Genomic DNA, 26,503 nt, shown 5'->3' on the forward strand with positions numbered 1-26,503 from the left:
GGTCATTGTTAAACACTTCTTGCATCTTCTCGATCTTTGCCTCCATTGTTTTTCCAAGGTCCTGGATCATCTTCACTATCATTATTCTGAATTCTTTTTCTGGAAGGTTGCCTATCTCCACTTCATTTAGTTGTTTTTCTGGGGTTTTATCTTGTTCCTTCATCTGGTACACAGCCCTCTGCCTTTTCATCTTGTCATCTTTCTGTAAATGTGGTTTTTGTTCCACAGGCTGCAGGATTGTAGTTCTTCTTGCTTCTACTCTCTGCCCTCCGGTGGATGAGGCTATCTTAAGAGGCTTGATGGGAGGGACTCTATAACTGCATTATCTTTATGCCCACATTTTAACTCGGACACAAAAGCTGTTCTCCTTAAATGTTTTCCCATTCTTAAAACAGCAATGCTGAGAACAAACCCTCCTACCCCACCTCTTACTCATTAAGCAAAACCCTGACAATTACCATTCCAATTCCCCCTTGTTATGGTTCCCCCACCTCTTCCCCCCAAAAATGTTTATTTTTGTGTCTCAGCTAAGAGGTCTCCAAAAGCACTATTAAGAAGCTTCAATTTGAATACATTAGGGATGTTAATTTAAAAGCCCCCCAAATAGCAATGAGGACAAGAAATAACATGAAATCACAGGTACAAGTGTGCTCAGTTCTGCCCCCACTGCCCAGCTACCCCTTTTCCAGCGATCTCCAAGACCATCACTGTCCTAATAGAGGAGGAGACCTAAGACACCCACTTTCCAGATCCATGATTTTTTGAAGCTTCCTCCAAAAAAACCAACTCTGGATTGTGGCTAATCTGAGCCTCAAGCACATGTGCTGTTTAATAATGTCAAAGAGACGGAACTGGTAAAGGAGGAATGTTTTGGGGAGAAGTGGTTATCACAGTGACCACCTGCAGGATGAATCTGCTGCTCTCCATGAATCAATATGCCTTGAGTTCCCAAATGCTGACATACTTCTTAGAAAACACTGCCCTCCTTGGTCACAAAATCATGAATTTAAGTAACCCACTATCCAACCAGTGTCCCCTTCCAGCTCATTTGCTTAAATGCCCCCTTGAAAATAGTTCTTGAAACTCACAGATGCTGCCAGTTCACAGGTCCTCACACCCCACTTGCCCTTCTTTCTGCAGCAGCCTCTCTGTCTACTTCCCTCCTTTATCCAGCTAGATTCCATCACGACAATCACTCCCTCTCAAATAAGTTCCTCGTCACTCTTGACAGTGGACAACCACACCGTCTACCTTCAAACCTGCAACCATACAGCTCAGTATTGCTAAAAAGAAAAAAAAATACTGGAACAAACTGGTGTCACAACATGTTAATTATTCCCAACTTCACATGGGCCTTCACCACCACATGGCAATCTTACTACTATTCTCCAGCAAGCTCATCCTCTGCCCACAATTATCACACCTTTTCCACATTCTCCAAACATGCTTTGCCCACTTCCTGGCTTTTCCTGACTTCACTTAAAAAAGAGAAGCCATCACATCGAAGTCTGTCATTTCCCCATCATCAAAACTTCTAACCCAAATGTATTTATACACATCTTTTGTCCAATTAGAATGGAGGAAGAATCCCTTCTCCTTCCAAAGGCCCCCACACATGCTTGGGATCCCACCCCTCTTCTCAAAAACTTTCCTCTCTTCAGCACTACCAATTTCTCCCTCACCCCAGATCTAATCAGCATATACGCATCATTTATCTTAAAAGAAAGTAATCCCCCAGCCTCCAGTTACTGCCCCATTTCTTCGTTCTCCTCAGGAAATCTTCTCAAGAGTCATCACTCCCTCCTGTTTACTCTTCCTCACCTTCTGATCAGTCTTCGTGTGATAGAAATGGCTCTAATCAAGGCCACTAATGCCCTTCCTGTAGCCAAAACCTTTGGATGTTATTTCTAGTACTCACTCTATTCCATCAAATCAAAGATGACTTGGCCCCAGCCATTCTTGTTTATTTTTTTTTTGGCCATGTGGCACAGCATGTGGGATCTTAGTTCCCCCACCAGGGATCGAACCCATGTCCCATGCAGTGGAAGTGCAGAGTCTTAACCACTGGGCTGACAGGGAAATCCCCCGGCCATTCCTGAAACACTTTCTCTTGGATCTAAGGATCTCAAACATTTCTGTGGCTTTCCCTCCACTTCCTTTATGGGGGAGAGGGCACCCAGAAGAGACCCTCATTCTGTGGCTTTTAAAACAACTGATAACTCCCACATTTCTATTTTGAGCTCAAATCTCTCCTTTGAGTTGAGTTCCAGATTCGTACATCCAAAGTTACCCTCTGACACCTGCACCTGATGTCTCACAGGATTCTCAAATTTAACATTTGTAAATTTAACATTTAAAACTGAACACTTGATTGTCCCTTTGATATCTGTTTTTTCCCCTCTTCCTTATCTCAATAAACACCACAACCATCCTCCAGATGTTGAAGTTTAAAACCTGGAAATCATTCTTGATTCTTCCCTGTCCTTCACTACCCACCACCCCCACCCCCCATCCAATCCCTCTTCACATCCCTGCAGACAATATCCTGAATTTACTTCCTTCCATATCCACTGCATCCACCCTAGTGCTAGTTGCCATAATCCTTGGACTAATCTACTGCAATAACCCCAAACTGGTCTCGCCAATTCTCCACTTGCCCTCTCCAATATATTTTTCACACTACAGCAAGATTGACTTTTTTAAAATATAAATCAGACATCATGAGTGGAAAAATACCCAAGGTGCTGGTGGAGAAGGTTAAGGGACTGTAGGGCAGAGCAAGGTCAGGCAGAGGACTATGGAGGGGAAGGAGGGAAGAAGCAAAATCAGAGAACAGAAAAGCCAGAAGACCAGGGAACACATTTTAACCTATTTCTAAGATGGCTGTAAATGTTACATTTAACACACTTGAAAGAGAAAGTACATCTGAGAGGCAAGGGGCCAGAGTAACTGTCGGAGCTGGAATCTGGACCTCTGCACGTGGGGAACCAAACCTCAGCTCCTTCCAGGTGTTGACCATGTGGGCCAAACTACATGGTAAAACACAGGCAAGACTCACCTCTCGCTCCCAGCTTTCTCTCCGCAGTTTCTTCCACTGCTCTCTCTTGGCAAAGTAATCAGGATACATTGCCTTCTCGGAAGGATGCCAGTTATCTAAGCACCACTCGGGAACCTGTCAGGAGAGGAAATCACGGCGTCATTCCACAGGACACATTTACATGTCAAGGGTAGGGCCTGCTCAAGAGACAGAAGACAAAAATCAAGGTGCATTTTTATAACCATTCCAAGTATCAGACTGTTTCTGACACTAAGCAAAACAGCAGAGGACCGAGACAAAGGAGAATGCCTTAGAGTGAAACAGCCTAGGGATGAAAAACAGCAAGGTCAGTCCAAAGAGAACTGGCATCATTCCTCCCCTACCTGAGTTCTCTAAAGATCCAACGTGGCTGTATGTTATTTGGAAATATCATTTAGAATACTAAGCACCAATTGAAATTGGTTAACTTTAAGGTCCAAAAATGAGTTATTTACCAATTCCTTTAGCACTTTGCTTTGCCAGAAAGTTTACTGCAAGACCTTGGCACTGAATTGGGAAAGAAAAGTCGTGATGGCATCTGGGAGAGAGAAAACTGACACTAACTGTCAGGAAAGAAATGTCCTAGCTGCCCCTAAAAGGGCAAGTGGTTTCCAAGGCTGAGGTTCGGGATTTGAGACACCTGTGGTCCTCACCTACCTTGTAACACTCGTATCTCTCATAGGAGGTACCCCCAGGAGACTCAGGGAAGATGTATGGCTGAGGATGCTGACAGTGCCAGAACTCTTCCTCTGCCTCCCTCAGCAGCTGGGTGGCCTTCACCATGTCCTTTTCATCCTTATGTTCATCAAACCGAGCTCTCATCAAACAAGCAAAGTACCGGTACTTGTCCCTTAAACCAAAATGATTTTGGAGATTAGAAATGGTATCTACTCAATTAGGCAGTATCACTGTCTGACAAGAGGCAGTACTTCCACTAACACCTTTCAGGTGAGTAGCGTGACTTCCCAGCCCCTCCCTGGACCCTGTCAATGGAGCAGCCACATCATTACGACGGCTTCCCTGACAGACCCCAAACACCAGCAACAAAAAGCTACTGTATTACTGATAAATACAACCTAACCCCTTTCCCTTGTCTCCTCTATCGCCTCTGTAGGCTCATTCAACATTCATTCAATGACAACTTACTGCATTTCCTCCTACCTGGTGCTAGGCACTGTGCTAAATTCTGGAGACACAAAGATGTAGAAGGCACGTATTACTGATACATGGTGCAAAGAGTGTTGCTCAAATCAGACAGACCTGGGTTTCAATTCTGACTGACACTAGCTGCCTGACCTTAGGCAAGTTTTGGTCAGGTTCTAGAAGAAACCACGGGCAGAGATCATTTACGGGGCTTTAAAATTTTTTTTTATTTTTTATTGTAGTTGATTTACAATGTTGTGTTAGTTTCTGGTGTACAGCAAAGTGATTCCGTTATACATAGATATATATACTTTTTCATTATAGTTTATCATAAGATATTAAATAATTGTTCCCTGTGCTATACAGTAGGACCCTGTTGTTTAGTTTATATACAGTAGTCTGTATCTGCTAATCCCAAACTCCTAATTAATCCCTCCCCCCAATTTCCCCTTTGGTAACCATAAATTTTTCTTTGTGAGTCTGTTTCTGTTTTGTAATTAAGTTCATTTGTACCTTATTTTAGATTCCACATATAAGTGATATTTATCTTTCCGTTTGACTTACTTCACTTAATATATAATCTCTAGGTCCATCCATGTTGCTGCAAGTGGCATTATTTCATTCTTTTTTATGGCTCAGTAGTAATGGGGCTTTGATAATCCAGGCCACAGATGACAAGGGCTTGAAGCAGGCAACAGTGATGGATGGTGACAAGAGAAAAACATTTAGACTACAAAGTTACAAGAGTAGGCTATGGAGTCAGATAGCTTAAGACTGTTTCAGCTCTGCAGTTCCTAGCTGTGTAACCTAGGGTAAATTATTTAAAGTCTTTAGGCCATGGGTTCCTCCTCCATAAAAGAGTTAATAACAGTATCTATATCTTAGGGTTGTCCTAAAGATTGGATAAGCTAAAACATATCAGCACACTTCAGACAGTGCTTGGTACATCCTTGGTGCCCAACGTAAGCTACGAACATTATTACACTGGGGAGAGAATTTACAAAAGTCAGTGTCCAACGGCATACAAGTATGTATGTTGTTGGCAGAGGGGTAAGTAGGGAGTACTTGAAAATAATGCTAAGACTTAAAGCTGAGTGACTGTATTACTAGTAATGCCATTGGCTGAGGCAGGGAATTTGGGAAGAGAATCAAAATGAGGTAGTGAAAAGAAAAATACGTTCAGTTTTAGAGAACTGTAGGTAATCTAGCAAACAGCTGGAAATACAGCTCTACAGACAAGTGAGCATAGGTGGTAACTCAAGTCCCAGCGTTAGATGAGGCTGCCCAAAGTATACACAGCAATGACCAAGGGCCTAGGATGGACCCACACAGAACAAATAGCACTATGAGGGCAAATGGAAGGAAAAAAATCAGGCAAGTACTGAGAAAAGATGTCAGTGAGATTTAAAGAAATGACGAGTCAGTGTTGTCACAGTAACTACTTTTATCCTTTCCTCCAATATTAATATTCTCAGATGTAGTTCAACAATACCTGAATGCCTGATGGCTTGACTTCCTTCATCTTTATGAAAGATAATTCTGTATGTTATCTGTTTGTTTATATGTCCATCTTCCTCATTAATCCATAAATTGCTACAGCTGAGAAAGAAGCCTTATTAACTTTTGTCAACCACCACAGAACCTGAATTGCAAATTTTCAGATGAATAAAAGAATTAGGGAAGTAACTAACCCTACAGCCTTGAACCTGGCCATCTTCCTGCCTAGCAAAGAGAAGTAGGTCAATGACTTTACAATAATCCCAAATATACAATCTGGGCTTCCAGGATCCTCTCCACAACTCTTCCAGATGCACTCAGTTTCCCATTGTTTAGAGGTTTTTCTCAGAAGCCCTTCTCCTGACACTAGGTTTTAGGATTCTGCTAAGGGCACGGAGGCCTGGCATTCATACATCTTGGGTTGTCACCCCACCATGCATTGCATCTAGATCACGAAAACCTATATGTTTTAAGACTGTGTTCTAAGACTAGTCCCAGATGGACAGAGGGAGGAAAGAAGTAGAGAATTATGTGGGAGGTAAAGAATTCGGTGGGATGTGAAGCTAATGAAAAGGACTGAATGAAGCTAAAAAGAGAAAAGCTGATGGGAGGGGTGATGATGATGTTTTGGAGTTAAGACACCTGAGTTGTAATCCTGGCTCGGCCACTTAACCAGCTGCTGGGCCTTGAGCAAGTCAGTCTCTTGCCTCTTATTTTAGCCTCTTATTTTCTCATGTATAAAATAAGGCTAAATAATCCCTAACACCCAGAGTTGTGAGAACTAAAGAAAATAACGCATTTATGATTACTGCCAGTACCAGGAACGAGAAAGTCACGAAGGAAGCTATTATTTAGTGAGCGCTGGAGGCATGACCATTTCCATGTTTGGCACTTCCTTTCTCTTAATCGTCATGCAACCCTCTGCGCTGGGTCCCGCGTCCGTTTTCCTGATTAGAAAACTGAGGCCCGGGCCAGATAAACAAGTCTTCAAAGTGTCCCAGATGTGGGTGACGAAACCTGCATTCGAACCCGGGTCTAGGGGAGGGCTCCACGGGGCAAGGGGCCGCCTTCCCACCCCGTCCCAGAAGTCCTTGAGCCGCTCGGTCCCCAGAGCCTCTCAGCCTCTGTGGCGGTCCCCGGGGTCACCTCCCCGCGCCCTGGGTCCCCCTCGCCCACCTGTGGATGCACCACGACTCCAGGTGGCGCAGCGCCCGCTTATAAAGCCGCAGCACCTTCTGCTGGTGGGTCAGGTAGGCAGCCGGCACCGAGAGCGCCATGACTACCACTTCACCTTCAGCGGCCGCGGGGTATGCCGGGAAGCCGGACGCCGGCGGCGAGGGGGCGGGGCTTCCGGCGGGCGGGGCGACGGACGGCCGCTTCCGCTTCCGCCAGGGAGGAGCTGGGGCCGCAGTCATGAGTCGCTTCAAATTCGTAGGTAAGACTTTTCCCGGGCTTGGGGCCTTTCTTTCGGTTCCCGGGTCTCGCGCACCGCGGCCCCAGGGCCCAGGACGTGAGCTCTCCGGCTTTTTTTTTTTTTTTTTTTTTTTTGCGGTACGCGGGCCTCTCACTGTTGTGGCCTCTCCCGTTGCGGAGCACAGGCTCCGGACGTGGAGACTCAGCGGCCATGGCTCACGGGCCCAGCCGCTCCGCGGCATGTGGGATCTTCCCGGACCGGGGCACGAACCCTTGTCCCCTGCAAAGGCAGGCGGACTCTCAACCACTGCGCCACCAGGGAAGCCCGCTGTCCGGCTTTTTGAGGGTTGAAAGTGCACTCAGTGGAGGAGGTTGAGGGGAGGCCTCTGGGTGTCGGTAATGTTCTGGATCTCAGTATGGGTGCTGGCTTCACGGGTGTGCTGCTTTGTGAAAATTCACGAGCTGCGCAGTTACGGTTTATGCTTTTTCCAACATATGTGTTGTGTTCAATAAAAAAAAGAAATAAAACTACTAAAAAGCAAACGAAAGGCCTGTCACTATGTTCTCCTCCATCCCACGTGCACCTCCCCGCGGTTTCCCGTTTCTTTGGCGGAGAGGAAGATGGCTTCGAGGGACTCGTTGACTCAGTAATTCATATCACAGTAACTGGGCGCCTCTGGTGGGCCAGGCACTGGCCTAGGAACACAGACACGGCCCCTGCTCTGCTGGCATCACCATCTGGTGGGGGAACTGGAGGACACACACAGTGGGAAGAGAAACAAGTTTTATACTTGGCAAGTACAATAATCTATTTGGCATCGGTAGAACAAGAGATGGGAAATTCGACAGAAACTAAAGGAGTAAGCATATTTAGTACCAGACTTAGGAAAGCCTGGGGGAGGTTGTAAGAGCTAGGATTGGAAGGGTGACTTGGAACTCGAGTGTGTTGCTGAGTTTAATTTTCTGTGTATAGAGTAGAGCTTCACTGAAGGCTTTTGACAAGGAGCATTCATTAAGTAAATCATTGAATGCCAGTTACATATTGGGAGCCTTGAGCTATGGCATACAGCAGTGGGTGAAGCTGGACGTGATCCTTGTCTTTGTGAAGTTTCCAGCTACCTGAAGGTGGAAAACGACAGTGATCACGTCTCTGCTTTAGTAAGGTAGACAGCTGTTGTGTAGGTTTGGTGGGTCATAGGGACAGACAGGGAAGCATTTCAGAGCTTGAACAAGGGCACTGGAAAAGGGAGAGAGAAATGGAAGAGAGGTACATATGCAGCATTTAGCAGCTGAGTCTTCATGGCAGGTAAGGAAGAGTGAACAGTCAGAGATGACTCGGTGTTGGGATAAATACCTACCTAAACATGAAATGGAAGCATGGGTAGTTTGGCAGTGGGTGGGAGTTGTAACAAGATCCATTTGGATTAGGTTAAATTTGAGATTCTTACAGGACATCCAGGTGGAGACATTTACTGGGCAATTGGAAATGCCTGGCACTCAGGAGAGAGCTTGGGATTATAAACTTAGAACAGTTACTTTAGGCAATATTTTTTACAGAGACATTGTACTAAGTATGTGGAATTATAAAGAATCTAGTGGTGCAGTTAGTTTTCAGACTGGAGAGGTATGTACAGTCAAAGCAAATGCAGGGGAGAATGTTTAAGTAGCACATTGTTAAAGTGCCACAAAAGAGGTTTTTAAAAATGCTGTGGGAGAGCCTGGGGTGGGGTTGGGGGATGGGAAGGTCATCAGAGGTTTAGACACTATCCAGGTGTGGTGTCTCTCAGCCTGTTTATTGCAATCTGTGATATAATTGATGGGGGAGATGGGGTAAGAGCCATGAAACACCTCACAAAAGACAATTATTTTTTCTTTTAAAGGTTTGTGTTTGTATTGTAATAAAAAAACTAAATCCCTGCCTCAGGTTTTGTCTCCTTAAATCCATGCTCTGTGGTGTAGCCTCCAGAGTGGTCTTTATAAAAACCAAGTCAGCTACATTTTTCTTGTGCTTCAAATCTTTCAGTCACTGTCCTCAGGACAGTTGAAGTGCCTTAACATAGCATACAGAGCTTTCTGTGGTGTGGTCCTGCCCGCTTTTCCGGCCTCATCCTTTTTATGCTCTATAAACACTTGGAGGTGCTGTTTCTTGCCTATGATAAGGTTTTAGAGTGGCAGTTTGGGGTTGTAATGTCCCCTCTGCCTCTAATCTCCTCTTGCCTGTTTGATTTTTACCTGTTCTTTAAGACTACATAACTCTACCCTTTACTTCACCCCGTTATTTTATAATTAAGATATGTATGTGCCTTTCCCACTAGACCACACTCTTTTAAGGCAGGTACTTGGTGGTATTTATCTTTGTTTCCCAGGGGCTTAGTACAGTGACTGTTCAATGGAAGTATGAATGAGTGGGTAAAACAAGATGTGTTATTTTAGTACTAAGTTTGTAAGAAAATTTATAAAGGAATCTCAACCAGATAAGCTAGAAAAGACTTCTTAAAGAAGGTGGGCTTAATTGGAACAATTTTTTTTTGTATGCTCTCCTTCATTTCCACTCTCCTGAGGTAACCGGTGTCTAAAGTTTATATCCTTCCCATATTTTAAAATTTATACAGAATCATAAAAATATGCAAATATATTCGATGTGTTTTTTACAACAAAAATGGAATCATACTATACATTCTATCTTTGTTTTGTGACTTACTGATGGTTAATATTTATTCCATGCCATTTAAAAAGTTCTGCCTATGACCCACTACTCAAATCTCTGCCCAAAATAGTCATGAGCAGTACTTTGGAAAACAACATATTAGGCCCATGGACAGTTGGTCCATGAACAAGCTTTACATGGAACAGTTGCATGAAGAATTAAACCAGTGGAGGAAGTTCCCTGGTGGTCTAGTGGTTGCAATTCGGGGATTTTATTGCCATTGCCCGGGTTCAGTCCCTGATCGGGCAACTGAAATCCCACAAGACGCCTGGCACGGCCAAAAATTTTTAAATTTAATAATAGTAGTAGAAAAACCAGTGTTATAAGAGCAGCCTTAGATTTTGATTTAGGACAGCTGACTATCACCAGGTTGTAATCCTAAATTTCCCCCTTCTCAAATTACGTAACCAATGGCTGCCCCTTACAACTACAACCAGTGTTTCTAATGTGGGGAAGGAGGGCGGGAAGCAGATGTATTTGTGTTTTATGGGAAACACTGCTCCCTCCTAGAGGACACTTCAACATTGTGTCCTCGGTTATACTTGAGACTAATTTCTGTGACATTGAGTATCATACCACAGATGACTATATCCTCAGTCTGAAAGCAATAAGAATCTATGCTTAATCATTGCAAAGTGATAGAACTTGGGATGGAGTGGAAGCTCCCTTTTCAGTGCTGGCTGGTTCATGCTCTGAAACTCACCCACCAAAGGTCACTTAAGGACATAACAGTGGAGTATACCCCAGGGGTCATGGGGTGGCAGCAGTGATGTGTAAATCTGGATGCATTTACAACATTTCTTTGGATGTCCTGTGTTTAACTTTGAAATAACATAGTGCCCTTCTAAAATTAAAAGATATTTTATCCCCTAAATCTTCCAAAGTAAAATTGATACTCCAGGGAATCTCAGGGTGTTACATACTCTGGAATACCCCTCGTTTGAGAAGCATAGGTTTAAGGTGATTCCTATCTAGTAGCCTCTGCACTCCCTCCCACCAAATGAGCCAGTGAGCAGCTGGCAGTAATTAGTAGCAACTACCCCTTGGGGCCAACCAGCTGGGGGCTGTTAGGTATCTAAGATTTATCAGTAGTTGTGTTATTTTAACGGGATTCTGATCCTGCCCTGTGTCCCTAGAAGCAGGCTGATTGGGGCTGCTGGCCATCTCTTACAAATCCCATCTCGCTAGGGACTGGACCTTATTTTCTATTCCCTGTCTTGGATTCCCTTGAGCAACCTTGTCATTCATTCATTCATTCATTCTACAAATATTTACTGAATCTCTGCTGTGTGCCACCTGATGTGCTAAATGCTAGGACTCAGTGGTGGGTAGAAACCAGGTTACAGTCTAGTGGTGGAGACAGCCTCTTAAGTGCACTAATGACTTTACCACAGTGACAGAGAAGAGGGCACTGAAGAAAAGGAATATGGTTCTCTGGGCGTTTGATGAGGAACAGAACTTAGACTGGGAGGTCTGAAAAAGCTTCCTTGAGGAAGTGTCACTTGGACTGAGCTCTGAAAGATTAAGAGTTAAGTAGGCAAAGAAAGGCAAGGGGAAGGTTCCAAATACAACAGCCTGTGCAAACATTCTGTGGCAGAAGGGTGCACAGCACTTTTGAGAAACTGAAAGAAGACCAGCGGGTCTGGAGCAGAGAGAAATGGGGAAGGGGTTGAGGGAGGAGGGAGAATTGTACAGAATCAGCTAGAGGTTTGCAGAGCTAAGATCCTACCATGTTAAGGGTGTATCAGGAGTGACAGGTAAGAGTACCATGATCTGATTTATGAATGAAAAGAAACCTTCAGTCAGGTGGAGAACAGAATGAAAGGGGGTCAGAGTAGCATCCAAGCTGGAGTTGGTTGCTTCAGGTGTTATGGTGGTAGTGGAGATGGAAAAAAGTGCACGGATTGAGAGCTTAGGAGATAAAATCCACCTACTTGGTATATACAGATTGAGAGAGAAGGTGATGCCATAGATTGTCTTAGTCCGTTTTGAGCTGTTGTAACAAAATAGCACAGACTGGGTAGCTTATAAACAACAGAAATTTACTTCTCACAGTTCTGGAGGCTGGGAAATCTAAGATCAGAGTGCTGGCATGATTACGTTCTGGTGAGGACCCTCTTCCTGGTTCGTGGCTGGTGCCCTCTTACTGTGTCCTCACATGGAAGAAGGGGCAAAGGATCTCTCTGGAGCCTCTTTTACAAGGTGGTCTTGTCCAAAACAATATCCAATCTGGAGCCATGTATTTGAGTGTCCTTCAGATTTTGAATCTAGCACAGAAATTGGCCAGCTTTCCCTTAAAGGGTCATATGATATATATTTTTTATTTTGCAGGCTATACATCTGTTGCAACTACTCAACTCTGACCTGTCACTCAAAAACAGCCATAGATAGATACTATATAAACAAATGGGTGTGGCCATGTTCCAATAAAACTTTGTGAACACTGTGAAACCTTAGTTTCTTATAATTTTTACATGTCATAAGAGCTATTCTTCTTTTGACTTTTTTTTTTCAACTTTTAAACGATTCTTACCTTAGGGGCAAACAAAAATAGACAATGGCACGCAGGCCGTAGCTTGCCAACCCCTTGATCTAGCGCATTTCTTCATGGCACTGCCTTGCAGAAGCAACTTGGTCTGCCATGTAGTGGTGGTTAGCTTGTTCTCTAATCGCTTTTATTTCCTGTAAACTTGAAGTTATATCTAAAGGCTAAAACAATCGTAAATTCTCTACTTGCTGTCCCTTTGTATCCCTAGATCATGGTGACAGTGGTATGACATGATTCATTGAGACCAGTGAGGCATCAGTTTGGAGATGTATTTTTCTTTTGGTTACAAACAGTTTTCCACTCTTTTATTGTTTTGAAAAATAAAACTCATTAATACTGGCAACAGTTTTTAGCAGTAATGCAGTAATGCTTTTAAAGCCAGCTAATTAAGGAGAAAATTAATGGAAAAGAAACATTCCTTATCCTTATAAGATGGCATGCCACTAAATGTATGAATCCCTCAGTATTCCCCCCCCAATCAGAGTTAGTGATTTTCTGCTTTGCCTTTTTTTCTTCCTGTCGTGCTCTCTCACCCTTACCTCTCATGTACTTAGTTTTTCAAGCTAGAAGTCGATGTTTGTACAGGATTTAATTTTTTTAGTTTACTGACAGTAGGCATACATCTGATAGGAATTTTTGAATTTAAAAGATACTGTCCCTTATATATCAGAACATTTCGAACAAGTTAAATAAACAGGATTTTGACTGGTTTATTTTCGTGGTTGCATCCTGAATCATAACCAAACTGACTTACATTTGGCTATTTAATAATGAGGTCTTGATTGGGAGTGTTAACCACTTAAGGTAGTATGACAGTATAGCTAATGTTGACTAAAATTCCATTTGTTGTTCGCATGTTACAGAATTTATACTGTGTCCAGTAATAATACTAATAATACTAATAATAATTACATTTTATAAGGCTTTTAATTTGCAAGATACTTTCACATTCATTTTCCAATTTGAGCCACATTTCACTCCTGGAAGGAGAAATTTTATGCCCACCCTCCCTATTAGTGAGGAAACTGAGGCTCAGAGGCCTACTCATTTGCCCCCAAATCATTCAGCTGATGAGTCATAATTACAAGAATTCTGATTCCAAAGCCCATTCTCTTTCCAAAACTGCAGTTCCCCATTTTATTTTATTTCTTGGAAGTTGCTCACAGATTGAATATTTTTTGATGATCAATTTGAACTTTTCTTTGACGCCTCTAAGTTGACTTGTTAATTATCTTAATCACTCTGTTGGTGTTTTCTGGGGAGTCGGTGGGTGGGGAGTGAGAGGCCCAGAGGCCACCCAGGATAGGAGAGAGGAGACAGAAGTGAATCACAGTGTCCAGAAAAAGAAGCTACTTGCCTGCATAGGGGAGGAAAAACTTCCTTCTACCCTCTTAGGTTCTGTGGCTGGGCCTAAGAATAAAACTGACATAAGGCAGATTAACAGGAGAAAAGCATACTTTTTTTTTTTTTTCCACATACATGGGAGTTTTCAAAAGGAAAATGAAGACCCAAAGAAGCTTTTAGACCAGAAAGCTTACCGAAAGGCCAAGTGGGGATGTGATAAGACAAAGGGACTTAAGTTATGCAAATTGTGGGACAGTGACTAGGAAAAAATGGGGAAACTAATGGAAGATAGGAGTTATTTTGGGTTTGGTTGTACAGATCCATTTCCACTTGACTCCCAGTCTCTGGTGATAAGAATGTTCTTCTCTTCCTGGTACAGGGAGAGTACCTTTCTCATGGGAAATTTTATGACCTATTTTAGGTAGAAAAGGAGAGATTAGGGATCCTTTCCTGCATTTGCTGTTTCTTAAGTGCCTTCAGCTCAAAATAACCAATATGGCAAAGCAGCATATTTTGGGGTGACATCCTGAGCCCCTTCACCAAACTTGACTAAGGTGAAGCAGCCTATCCATCAGAGGATAGAAAGCAGCTTTAATAACTGGCTGGGGAATACACTTCAGGCAAACCACATGTCAGAAAGGAAAGGGCCAAGAGCTATAAGTCACAAGAAATTCTTACGTAAAAAGGAAGAAATTAGTGGCTGAGCCAGTGCAGGATATCGTAAAGCCCAAGGCTCACCTGGGTCCAAAGCTGAATATAGATCTTTGATGTACACAATGACTCGAGGCCTCAAAGACTGACCCACGTCAGGAAGAGGTAGGTTCTAAGAAGCAGCAGCATCCATCACCTGGAGTTGGCCTCAGAGCATGGAAGAACGATTTAGCATCCATTCCTGTTAGAGTTGAGACAGGGACACGGGAAGGCTTCATAAACTGAGCCTCCAAGTTAATCTTCAATTTGCTTTTAAAATTAGTATCATAAAGTTCACTAGTTAAATTTGCTTGCTGTTTCATTTGTTTTTCACTTTGTTTTCTAGCAAAAGATTGCTTTAGAAAAATTCTGATCTCTTTGCTGCACAAATAAAATGGGCCAGAAGAGACACAGGCTGTTTCTGTGTTCCTAATCCCATCCGTGACGGGTGACCGTAGACTGAGCGTATGAAGGGGTATTGCAGGCAGAAAGACCTCTGCACCCTTCCCTGGGTTCCTTTCTCAGTCTGCCCCTCCTTACTTGAAAGTAGATGCTGATTTCTTGTGATTTGGGCCATTCCACTGAACCCCTACGTTGTATTTATAGTATTCGGTAACATTTGTGTGTTAATAGCCCTATAAAGGGTATCAATTGTGAATTCATCTCCTACCCTCTATTGACATATATGCTGTTGCCCAAATATCTTTGAAGTTTTTTGCATTGTGCCTTTCTCTTGCTGTTACAAATGACTAGAATACTCTCCCCACCATCTCTTGGATTTTCCAAATTCCCATTCATCTTTCAAGGTCTGGCTTAATGTTGAAGCAGCACAGCTTGTTGAGGGCTAGCTTGGTAGAAATCAGTGAGAATATACCAAGAAGCAGCTGAAACTCAGCAGAAATAATTTGGGGGTCTGTGGGTAGGCAACTGTCCTACCCAACCATGAACCTGGAGGTTCTCCTAGTGCTAAAAGCTAAAGGGTGTATATTTTACATAGGGAAGGTGTTTTTGTTGCCCATGGCCATCACAAGCTGACTTCACATCTCGTTATTCCCCTCGTCGCCTTATACTCTGCAGCAGGATTTATCAAGAACAGCACTTGGTGTGGGGGTAAGATTATTCTTTGTTGCGAGAGGCTATCCTGTGCATTGTAGGATATTTAGCAGCACCCATGGCCTCAAGCCTAGATGCCAATTGCACTCCCCTCTGTGTGACAACTAGAAATGAATACAGACATTGCTGAATGTTGGGGTGGGGGAAGGCTGGGAGGGGAGAGGTTAGAAGAAGAGAGGCACTGCAGAATCGCTCTGCATTGTGAACCTCAGCTCCACAGGCACAGTGAGTCTCTTCCAGTTCTCCGGATGCGGTGTGTACCTACACACACCTGTATGTAGAATGCCTCTTCTGTTTGTCAGCTTCTAAGCTTTAGCTTTCAAGATCTAGCTCTTATGTGAACCTTTTTCATCATTCTTGCCAAAACTGTTAGTGCTACTTCTTTGTGCTCCAAAGCACAAAGCTGTAAAATAATTATTTACAGGCTTAAAAGTGTATAGAGAGGGCTTCCCTTGTGGCACAGTGGTTAAGAATCCGCCTGCCAATGCATGAGACACGGGTTCAAGCCCTGGTCCGGGAAGATCCTACATGCCACGGAGCAATTAAGCCCGTGTGCCACAACTACTGAGCCTGTGCTCTAGAGCCCGCGAGCCACAACTACTGAAGCCCGTGTGCCCTAGAGCCCGTGCTCTGCAACAAGAGAAGCCACTGCAATGAGAAGCCTGCGCACCGCAACAAAGTAGCCCCCGCTCGCCGCAACTAGAGAAAGCCCACACGCAGCCACGCAGCCAAAAATAAGTAAATTTAAAAAAAAACAAGTGTATAGAGATCCTACTATATACCAGCTATCGTGCTAGGTTCTAGGGATACAGCATTGAAGAAGATAAACATTTCTTGCCTCATGTTGCTCACAGTCCAGCTTCTTATATATCACGAATTATTTGTAGTTCCCATATAGACTGAATTCCTGGAAGGCAGGGACCAAGCGTCAGGTCTTGTTCATCACCCCCTAACTCCTTACATAGTATTTGACATAGTGTTGGTCTTCCTAAGTATTTGGTGAATAAAGGAAATAAATAATTTATTGTCCTCTCTGCGTCCCCACTCGTATTGCCCTAATTCAGGTTCTCTTCATTGCAGATATGAGCTCTTGCCTGTTTCCAAGTAAACTATCCTGACTCCATTTGCCCCCTTTAATCCCACCTTCTACAAAGACACCAGAATGAGATGTCCAGAATACAAATCTTAGAAGCCATCAGTGCTTCCTGTTGCATCTGGTATTTTAAAGACAAGTGTCTGTAACATAGCTGAGTCTGCCCTTTTCTGGTCGCTCCCTTCCCTACACTTCTCTCCACCAGTCAGAACAGCCTGTAACAGCTCTCCATGATCACTGTGCTATTTCAGACCCCAGAAGCTTTCCTTCTGCTGCTTCCTCTTATCTGCAATTTCCTGTCTTCTACTGGGTAATTCCAACTCATCCTTTAAGATTCAGTTCAAGAATCCATTCTTTCTGGAAGCCCCTTATGGGCTAACTACCAGACTAAGTTGGTGGGCCTCCTCTGTGTCCCACCGTGCTAGTATCTACTTGTGATTTCTTAATTGTTAATGGGAACGCCTTCCCAATTCTACAGTGAGTTTCTTGAGAGCAGGACTTAATATCTTTCATCTTTGTATCCCAGGTGTCTAGCATAGTGACTGACAAACAGTAGGCACTTAGATTTTGTTTGAATGAATGAATGTGTGAATGAAAAGGTTAGTAACAGGACTTTTCTTTAAAGTAAAAGTTTCAAATAGAGGCTCTTAATGATCATGTGTTTTATTTTTGCTTTCTACAGACATTGGTATCAACTTGACAGATCCTGTGTTCAGAGGAATTTATAGGGGGGTTCAAAAGCATCAAGGTAAATGTTTCTTTTATTAAGGTAAATAGTTTATCTGTGAAGACAAACTTTCTGACTCAAGGGAGACCATAAGAAGCTTCACCCACTCTTACAATTGAAATATTAAAGAATTTATTATGCATCTTGGATAAAACTATAAACAAAGTGAAACACATATAAGCTATATTGGTAAAACATGATCATGAACATTTATAAAATACCTATTACAACAAAGTGTTATCAAGCCCTTCTTATCTGTAGAAGTTTATAACTTTGAATATAGAACTTTAGATAACCATATGCATAAAAGGCAAACCATAAAGCCAAACAGACTTTTCCCCTTTGTGGTCAACAGAATAAAAATACAATTGAATGGATAACTGTTCATCTATTTTGCCTTATATGGGTTTCTTTTTTTTTAAAGTATCGCTAGGTCTTTGCTTATATGATAAGCACTCATCAAATAGTATTGATTTGACTTCAGTAAATATGATTTTTCTATGTATTTTTCTTTCAATAAAGGATAACTAAATTATGGGTAAGTGAATTTATAGTTACATTTTCTTAATGTGGGGTTCATCTTTTACAGATGACTTACGGGATGTAATAGAGAGAGCTGTTCAGATTGGTGTTAAAAAGGTAACATTTCATTTTTGTTACCCTTATAGGTTTTTTTTTAAAAAAACTAAATTTTGGTTAAAATACTGCAGAAAAGAAGAGAAAGCCAAACCACATTTAGCATTTTGTGATATGTATCGTCAACATGTAATATTATCAAGTTAATGAAATAAAATATCAAAATATTCTGTTCTCAGCAATTTAAGTGACACAAACCTTGTGAGTGGATGTTCCATGTGATCAGAAGTGTAGTAAATGGCCAAGTTTCCCTGGAAAAGTTTTTTAAAACCCATCTAAATTACCAGGCTTCTTAAGAGGCAACTGTTAGTAGATTTTGTAACAATTTAGCGTTTGTTAGAAGTAAGCAATCATCAAAAAGACATGTATCTAATCACCAAGTTTAGCTTTTATACTATGTATAACATTTCAAATAACTGAGACAACACTTTAATTTTTATGGTGGTAATTTGATAATCGGGAGAATTCCTACTACTTTTAGAGTGTTCTAAGCAAAAGAATTTTAGTTTGGTGTCAAATTTTTTGAATAGATATTTCTTTTTAATCAGTATTTTTTTTAAGTAGCAAGCTAGCCCACACATGCACACAAGAAATAAGATTAAGTTCCAAAGGGGACTTCCCTGGTGGTCCAGTGGGTAAGACTGCACGCTCCCAAAGCAGGGAGCCTTGCTTCGATCCCTGGTCAGGGAACTAGATCCCACATGCAGCAACTAAAAGAACCCGCATGCCGCAACTAAGACCCAGCACAGCCAAATAAATAAATATTTAAAAAAAAAAAAAAGATTACGCTCCATAGTGTATCAGGGCACTTAGTAGCTACTGTTTCTAAGTTAAATAAACCTCAGTTTTAAAAAGTGATACTCCTGGCTAAATGAGTTCTGCAGTCTCCAAATTATATTAGTTATTATTCAGAAGTAATAAGGATAAAAGTTACAACATAATTTCTCATTATGTGGTCATTCTTTGCTTGGTAAATCACTTTATAAAATGTTTTTCTGCAAACTCTGAAATACCAAGCTCCTAAATTTTGTCAACTGAAAAAAACTGCACAACCTAAAGGTTGAGAATTATGTTTTATTTGGCATACTTGCTGAATTACCAGGCTTCTTAAGAGGCAACTAGTAGTTGCCTAATCCTCTCAGGTGGCTCTGAGGGACTGCTCCGAAGAGGGAAGGGAGGAGCCAGGATATATGGGAGTTTCGCCAAAAAAACCCAAAACAAAACAAAAAAAAACAGGTAGTGGAACATCAAAAGATTACTCCTAGTTAAAGAAAAAAATCTCAAGTTAATGAATTTAGCACTTTTCTACATATGGGAAGATGCAAGAGTCTGGGCTCATTGAAATCATTCCTGTGATGTGCACCTTCACTATCTAGAGCAAGTATCCTGTTTTTTCGCCATCCTGAGTCTCCTCAGGGTGCACAGTCTGAGGCGGCTGCAGTGGCTGAGGGCTTGATGACCATAACATCCTGTGTTGACTGATACGGCAGGAGACATTTTTCGTAGACAGTTTTCGTGTGTCAGAATAGTTTAATCTTAACATTTATAACACCCACATGGATTTAGGAATGACTGAACTGAAGAACTGAAATCAAATTTACTTGGACATGGTTCCAAATTGAAATTTAATCCAATGCCTTGTAGCTTTATGGTAGTGATTAAAAGCACAGTTACAGCATCACAAACCTTGGTTCCAGCCCCAGCTTCCTTCTTCAGAGCTTTGTAACCTGGGGTGCTTCATCTCTCTAGACTTCAGTTTTCTCATCCCTAAATCAAGAATGATAATAATAGCTAATAAACAGAATTGTTGTGAAGATTAAATAAAATATAGAATGCAAAGCAGTTGATATTGTACCTGGCATAAAGTAAGCAACATTTATTATGTTTATAGTGGAAGCTGTCATTGTCGTCATCATCATCGTCGTCATCATCGTAAACTGGGAGAGGAAAGTATATGTCCCTTAGATTTGATTACAAACTATTTTACATAATTGAAAACTGGATGTGGGCACCTGATCCTTTTTTTTAATTTTTATTGGCATACGGTTGATTTATAACATGTTTCAGGTGTACAGCAAAGTGAATCAGTTATACATATATCCACTCTTTTTTAGATTCTTTCCCCATATAGGACATTACAGAGTATTTTATTTTAATTAATTAATTTATTTTTGGCTGTGTTGGGTCTTCGTTGCTGTGCGCAGGCTTTCTCTAGTTGTGGCGAGCGGGGGCTACTCTTCATTGTGGTGTGTGGGCTTCTCATTGCGGTTGGTTCTCTTGTTGCGGAGCACGGGCTCTAGGCACGCAGGCTTCAGTAGTTGTGGCATGCGGGCTCTAGAGCGCAGGCTCAGTAGTTGTGGCACACGGGGTTAGTGGCTCTGCGGCACGTGGGATCTTCTGGGACCAGGGATCGATCCCGTGTCCCCTGCATTGACAGGCGGATTCTTAACCACTGTGCCACCAGGGAAGTCCCCACCTCATCCTTTATTGAAGAATTAGGTAGTGTTAGTAAACAATAGTTTTCTCAATATTTTTGTTAATATATACTATGTTTTACAGGCAGAATAGATACTCAGTGTCTATCATTTCAGAAGTTTATCACTCTGTGAAAATGTCTGTTTATCATTTGCACTATCTCCTGTGTTTTCTGTGTGTTCTATTTACGTGTGTACCTAGAATGAATTCTTCATTTTAGCTCAGTGAGTCTCTTGAAGTATGCTTTAAAATATATACCTCAGTGTGTTTAAATCACTTCTTCAGAAGAATGTGCACTTAAGCAGCACTGCCTCAGTAGTCACCATCAACACATAGCTCTTTAGTGACATTTTCCCTTAAACAGGTTAGCAAAGATGGTGTTCTAACTGCAGTGGACTCTGATAGCTACCTCTGTAGAAGGGCTTCCTTGCCAAGAGCTATACATTTCCCTACAAAGAATTTTATCAATATACATTAATCCAGTGATTATTCATATTCTTTAAGATTATTGAGGACCCTAAAGAGCTCTTATGTGGGTTCTATCTATTGATATATATTGTATTAGAGATTAAAACAGGAAAGTTTTAAATGCAGTTGTCTTTGAATAACACTGGTTTGAACTGTGAGTTCACTTAGACACAGATTTTTTTCCAGTGGTAAATACTACAGTATTACATGACCTGAGGCTGGGTGAATATGTAGATGTGGAACCCCTGATACAGAGGGCCGACTATAAGTAATATACAGATTTTCAATGGCGCCCCTAACCTCCATATTGTTCAAGGGTCAACTGTATCTATATATTAATTCATTTTAAAACAGTAGACCATTATGTAAAATAAATAGCATATTTTTATGAAAAGTATTTTCTAAACCAAAAACATTTAGTGACATGAGTGGAATTTGTATTTTTTTAAATATCTTTTAAATGTCTGACTTAATAGAAGACTGCTGAGCTTTCATATCTGTTGCTGCAGTCTTTTGTGATGTTACACATCATGTAGCCTCTGGAATACTTGACTGCACACGCGTGACAGGTGAGAGTGAATAGGCAAATAACATCTTAGTATTATTATGATAATAGTTTTGACCTAACATATCCCCTGGAGAGTCTAGGACCACACCTGGAGAACTGTTTAGTCAACACTATTGAATCTCTAATTTAGATTAACAGAATTCTAAATTCAGAAGTTTTTAGTTATTCATTCTTTCCTAATGTGATCTCTGTCCTCAAGAAACTCGTGGTCTAATAGGAAAGACAGACATGTGAATACGTTTTAGTAGGAGTCACAAATTCTTTGTAGTGTGTGTATGTGTGTGTGCGTGTGTGCGCACGTGGAGAGGGTATTCAGGATCCACTCTGCACAGGAGGTGATCTTTCAGCTGAATTTTTAAAGGAGGGTTGGTATGTGACAGAGAGAGAAGCATTCTGGAAAAAAGCAGCAGGAAAGCACGTTTGGGAAACTGTGGTTGACACCCTGTTAAAGTGGACTTATTTCTTTCTGTTTCAGTTTGTGATTACAGGTGGAAATCTACAAGACAGTAAAGATGCACTGCATTTGGCACAGACAAATGGTATCCTCATATTACTTTTACCCCCCAAAATGTGAATTAAGTTATTTTGAAGAAGTCTTTCTGAGAACTGCCTCAGGTACAAATACTGTAGACACAACAGGAAGATAGACCAATTTCAGTGTGACACGATTAAGATGAAAAAATTGAAAGTGCCCATTGTTATATCAGATGCTTGATGAACCCTCTTGTATTTAATAAGGATTATTTTAAGATTTCAGTTAATGAGAATTAAGTTCACTAGGCATAAAGTTTAACCTCAGATATTCCTGATGTAGAATTTTTGTGTATATGCCATAATGTGTTTAAGATATGAATTGCTTTTTATTTGCTCTTTTTTAACTTAGGCTGTGAAAGATCATTTATCATTTATAAATATTTATAAATATTCATCATGCAGATCAGAGACACTGTGCAAGGCCCCAGGAATGCAAATAATAATATAATATATAATCCCTCATGTCCTCACTTTATGTTCATATATTTGCATTTATTTAAAGTCTGTAAAGTTTTGGAGTTGATTCCTACAAGAATCCTAGTTACATAAAACACCTCCTTTACCTGGCATTCATGTACCTAACCTTTTTTTGGTTTGTTTTTTGCTGGGGAGCAGCAGGGAGCATACTTCATGTGCTAGACACTGAAGAATTAGGCATTCCATGTTATTTTTCAAAATACTGGTTTATTCATTAAAAGCTGTTTTTTATTGAAATCTTTCTAAAATGCATACTTCTCTTCAGGATCCACTGACACTTTTTCTTAGTGATTAAAGTCATAAAAATAATCATCTTCCCAGAAGCTTTTGATGTGGTTAAGAATATTATCTTGCATACTTGTTATTCCCCAAACAGATATGCTTTTAAAAGTTCTCGGATCTCCATTGTCAACCCTTTTCCACTCCTCTGCGTATACCTGCTACCTCACTGCTTTAAAAGCTCCTTTTATGCATGAACATATTCGTGGGAGCCTGAGGAAGGCAACAGGTCTCTCCCATGGGTTCATCAGGTGCAAGCGCCTTAAGCTTTTTAAGCCCTTTTCAACCTCACACTTGTGTTCCATACAATTAAGATACCAAAGTACAGCCTCCAAATAAGTGAGCTTTATTTTCTATTAGAAAAATGAATCCTACTTCCACCTCTGTTACCCTTTTTAAGGGAAAGGAGTGCATTTTAACTGTTATTACATGAAACCTGAGTCACGTAAACAGTGAATATTAAAGATAAAATTGTAGAATGAAATGTCATTACCTAAGAAATTGTTTCATTTTCCATTCAGAAGGCTCAGTAAATACCAAACTTTGGAAGAGTTGAATTATTTTTACCAGTACATTAAGGCAATTTTCATATTCATGTCCTACTTTGTTAGTATTCCAAAAATTCTTATGTGATTAACCCAGTGCAATTCTGGTAGTTTGACTAGTTTATGGGTATTGTTAAAAACTGACCAGTTGAAATTATTTGATATTATATCATTTTTGCATATTAAATATGAAAAAATATTTTGAAAATAATCCTAAGACATTATTTTGTGCTAGATATGTTTTTCAGTACAGTTGGGTGTCATCCTACAAGATGTGATGAATTTGAAAAGAATAACCCTGATATTTACTTGATGGAGTTACTAAATCTCGCTGAAAACAACAAGGGGAAAGTTGTAGCAATAGGGGAATGTGGACTTGGTAAGTGCCAACTTATCCCGTTAGAGTGACTTTGTTTGAAAATAATTGATTTGTTGTGTACAAGTCATGAGTAATTATTGATTCTTTTTTATCTTTTAAAGATTTTGACCGACTGCAGTTTTGTCCTAAAGGTACTCAGCTCAAGTAAGGAAATTTGTTGTCTTTAGAAATTATCATATTGTAAAATCTTAAGGGTGATTTTAAGTAGATTTTATCAGTTCAGAATGTAGTTAGATTAAGCATGAGGCTTTTTTGTTTTTCCCTTTGTATATTAAAAGTTAAGTGAAACAAATTCCATGCGTACTTGAGTGGAATTCATAAGGTATGGAAGCATATAGTTCCCTAATTGTTTAACCATTTAACTTGATTTTAATGGTAGAAACAGGGATGAGTTTACGTGATAGACTTTCGATTTTTGTTTGTTTAATAAGAGCATTCATACATGAACCATTCCAATAAAATGAATTAAATTCAGTTGTGGGGCATATGATTTAAGAGTAAAAGATATTATTAATAAAAAGAGATTATAGGATCAATCACCAAAGCTAGAAAAGCATATTTTACTCTTGCTGGGTGTTGAATATTGTCAGTTTGGAACCTGAGAATCCTTTCATAGGATCCATGTTGGGAGTGGTGGCTTCTGAGAAAACTCCAAGCTCACAAGCCTCAGAGACTTCTTACAACCCATTGCCTGTAGCTGTTAGTTGGAACTCCTGTCACCAGACTGGCGGGTAGTGTTGAAGGCTGAAAAGAAAAATTATGTTATAGGCTTAATTTAAGACATAAGCATTTTGTTGAATTTCAAAAACAGTGTATTAATTGTCAAGATGGTAAAACATTAAAATGAGTTTCTAAAGGAGGCTAATTTAGTTATTCATCTATTCAGCAAATATTTATGGAGTAATATGTGCTAGAAACTGCTGGGAACTCATAGTATACTCACAGTGTACAAAACTATGAATAAGGTATAGTATCTGTTCCTGGAGCCATTTAAGAATAAACAACCCTCCATCCTGCTTAGTTTCTCATACATGAAAGAGGAGTCTGGATCAAATTCTCTCAAGATACCATCTAGCTGTCTCATAATATTTAATAATTAACTATTTCTTGTCATATGATCTTGATTAAGCCAGTGCTTGATGGCCTGAAGGGACTTTTTAAACCATACCTGCCAGAAGTGTACTTCCTCCCACTCCCTCCCCTGCCCACACACGCAATCCCAGTGTGACTGGTCCAGGTGAAAGTGCCTCCAGTGAGGCGCAGATTGACCAGTGAGCCTGTCGTACCCTGGACTTCAGGGCCCAGAATTCCTGAAGGACCATAACCAAGTGACACAGGATGGGTTAGAGTAATGTTCTATGGACTCTTGCTTTCAGGCTTCACAGTTATAGAACCTTTCAGAGCTGTTTAGTTAGCAGCATATTATTTGCCGTGTTTTTCAGGGACATTCACGTGATTACTGGCAGGATTATTAAATCTCTGTACCCCTCTCGAATATCATGTAGGTCAGTTCACTTAACCTTAAAAGTTCACATATTCACATTTAAAAAGAGAAACAGTTGGCTGTAATACCTTCTTCGGTTAAGCCCACACATCTTAATTCCTCCACTTTCATGTCTGTTTTTGGCCAAGATGAGCCTCATGAGGCAAACAGATTGTGTGGTGTGACCATCAAGGACAGTGGCAGAGTCCTCCATATGACTTTTCATCCAGATGACTTAAACTGATTCTAAAATGCAACTTAAATACTTTAAACCTGATCTGTGTGTGTGTTTAATGAAAACATTGATAGTATCAGCTCTCTTTTACTGCTCCATCATCTTCAGATCAGAACTTAAAACGATGTATATATAGCAGTATATAGTTTATGCTTCAACACACATGCCAGTTGTCCAGATGTTGATCTGTAATAGAGTTGAACTCCATTGATTAGGTGAATGATTACCAAGTGTCTCCTCAGTCGGATACAAAGAAGAATAAGTGCCTCTACAGATAAGAGAGGACATAAATAATTAAAATAGGTTGGAAAGTGCTATCAAAAAGGTATGTGAACAGCAGAGGGAAAGACTCACTTTCTGGGGGGAGTCAGAAGGCTTTGCTAAGGTGATGGGATGTGACCTAGGCCTCTTCCAGAACAGGTAAGGCTAAGGACGAATTAAAGTACAGTAGAAATTTTGAATACATGGGCAGTTGAGTTTGAAATTTCATTTTATTATAGATAATCAAATGACTTAGTGAGTAAAAGAGTGACAAACCAGTAGTAATTGCATTTGGATTGTTGTTATGGAAACATATACCCATGTCTTCTACCTTTGCTCCCTCCTTTCCTATAGCACGTACTAACAGCATCACCCCTATTCTCTGCCAAACAGCACTCTGTACTTGTTTCAGCATTTCTCACATTGTAATAAAAGTGTTTGTGTTACCACTTCCGCTCCCACAACAAACTAGTGTCTCTGAGTTCTTCAAAGGCACAGACCAAGCCTTCCTCATGTTCTAGTTCCTATGGCGCCTAGCACAGTACTCTTAGCACGTCGTAAATGTGCACTGAATTTTTAATAATAAGGAAAGTGTCTTTTTGATTCCTGTAGAGCATGATGGATAAAAAGCCTATAATTCAGCTTTTACTGTTGAGTCTATTGAAAGAATTTACATTTTGGTCTGTGCTTATATATGCCAGTTGTCCATCTGAAACAATTAACTGTGTGTGATTGTCATTTTTGTTTTACTTTTTAAGTAAAAAAGTATAGTCAAAAAAAAGACCTGTGAGAAGAGAAAAATAGAAAATAAA

At 40.8% G+C, this 26,503-nt stretch overlaps 2 protein-coding genes across 4 annotated transcripts in view; one reads left to right on the plus strand and one right to left on the minus strand.

The window, feature by feature from the left end:
- Nucleotides 1-2,783: 2,783 nt before the first annotated feature.
- NDUFB9 (NADH:ubiquinone oxidoreductase subunit B9) lies at nucleotides 2,784-6,993 on the minus strand (the record flags this gene model as incomplete). Its single annotated transcript, XM_079901803.1, has 4 exons — nucleotides 2,784-2,795; nucleotides 3,059-3,172; nucleotides 3,734-3,926; nucleotides 6,893-6,993. 4 exons carry the CDS (start codon nucleotides 6,991-6,993, stop codon nucleotides 2,784-2,786), a joined length of 420 nt encoding a protein of 139 aa, XP_079757929.1.
- Nucleotides 6,898-26,503, plus strand: part of TATDN1 (TatD DNase domain containing 1) — a 38,135-nt gene continuing 18,529 nt past the window's right edge. For 2 of the 3 annotated variants that reach the window (XR_013824709.1, XM_079902300.1), the window contains exons 1-6: nucleotides 6,898-7,151; nucleotides 17,307-17,372; nucleotides 17,941-17,990; nucleotides 21,974-22,037; nucleotides 23,569-23,712; nucleotides 23,814-23,856. Coding sequence is in view for 2 of the 3 variants with exons in the window: in XM_079902300.1 (XP_079758426.1) it covers nucleotides 6,992-7,151; nucleotides 17,307-17,372; nucleotides 17,941-17,990; nucleotides 21,974-22,037; nucleotides 23,569-23,712; nucleotides 23,814-23,856 (527 nt within the window). In the remaining variant the exon portion in view is untranslated. Of the gene's footprint in view, nucleotides 7,152-17,306; nucleotides 17,373-17,940; nucleotides 17,991-21,973; nucleotides 22,114-23,568; nucleotides 23,713-23,813; nucleotides 23,857-26,503 lie in introns of those variants that run through there. The other variant, XM_079902301.1, reaches the window with a different exon arrangement.

The sequence above is a fragment of the Stenella coeruleoalba genome (assembly GCF_951394435.1).
Source record: "Stenella coeruleoalba genome assembly, chromosome: 17".
In the NCBI taxonomy this organism is placed as follows: Eukaryota; Metazoa; Chordata; class Mammalia; order Artiodactyla; family Delphinidae; genus Stenella; species Stenella coeruleoalba.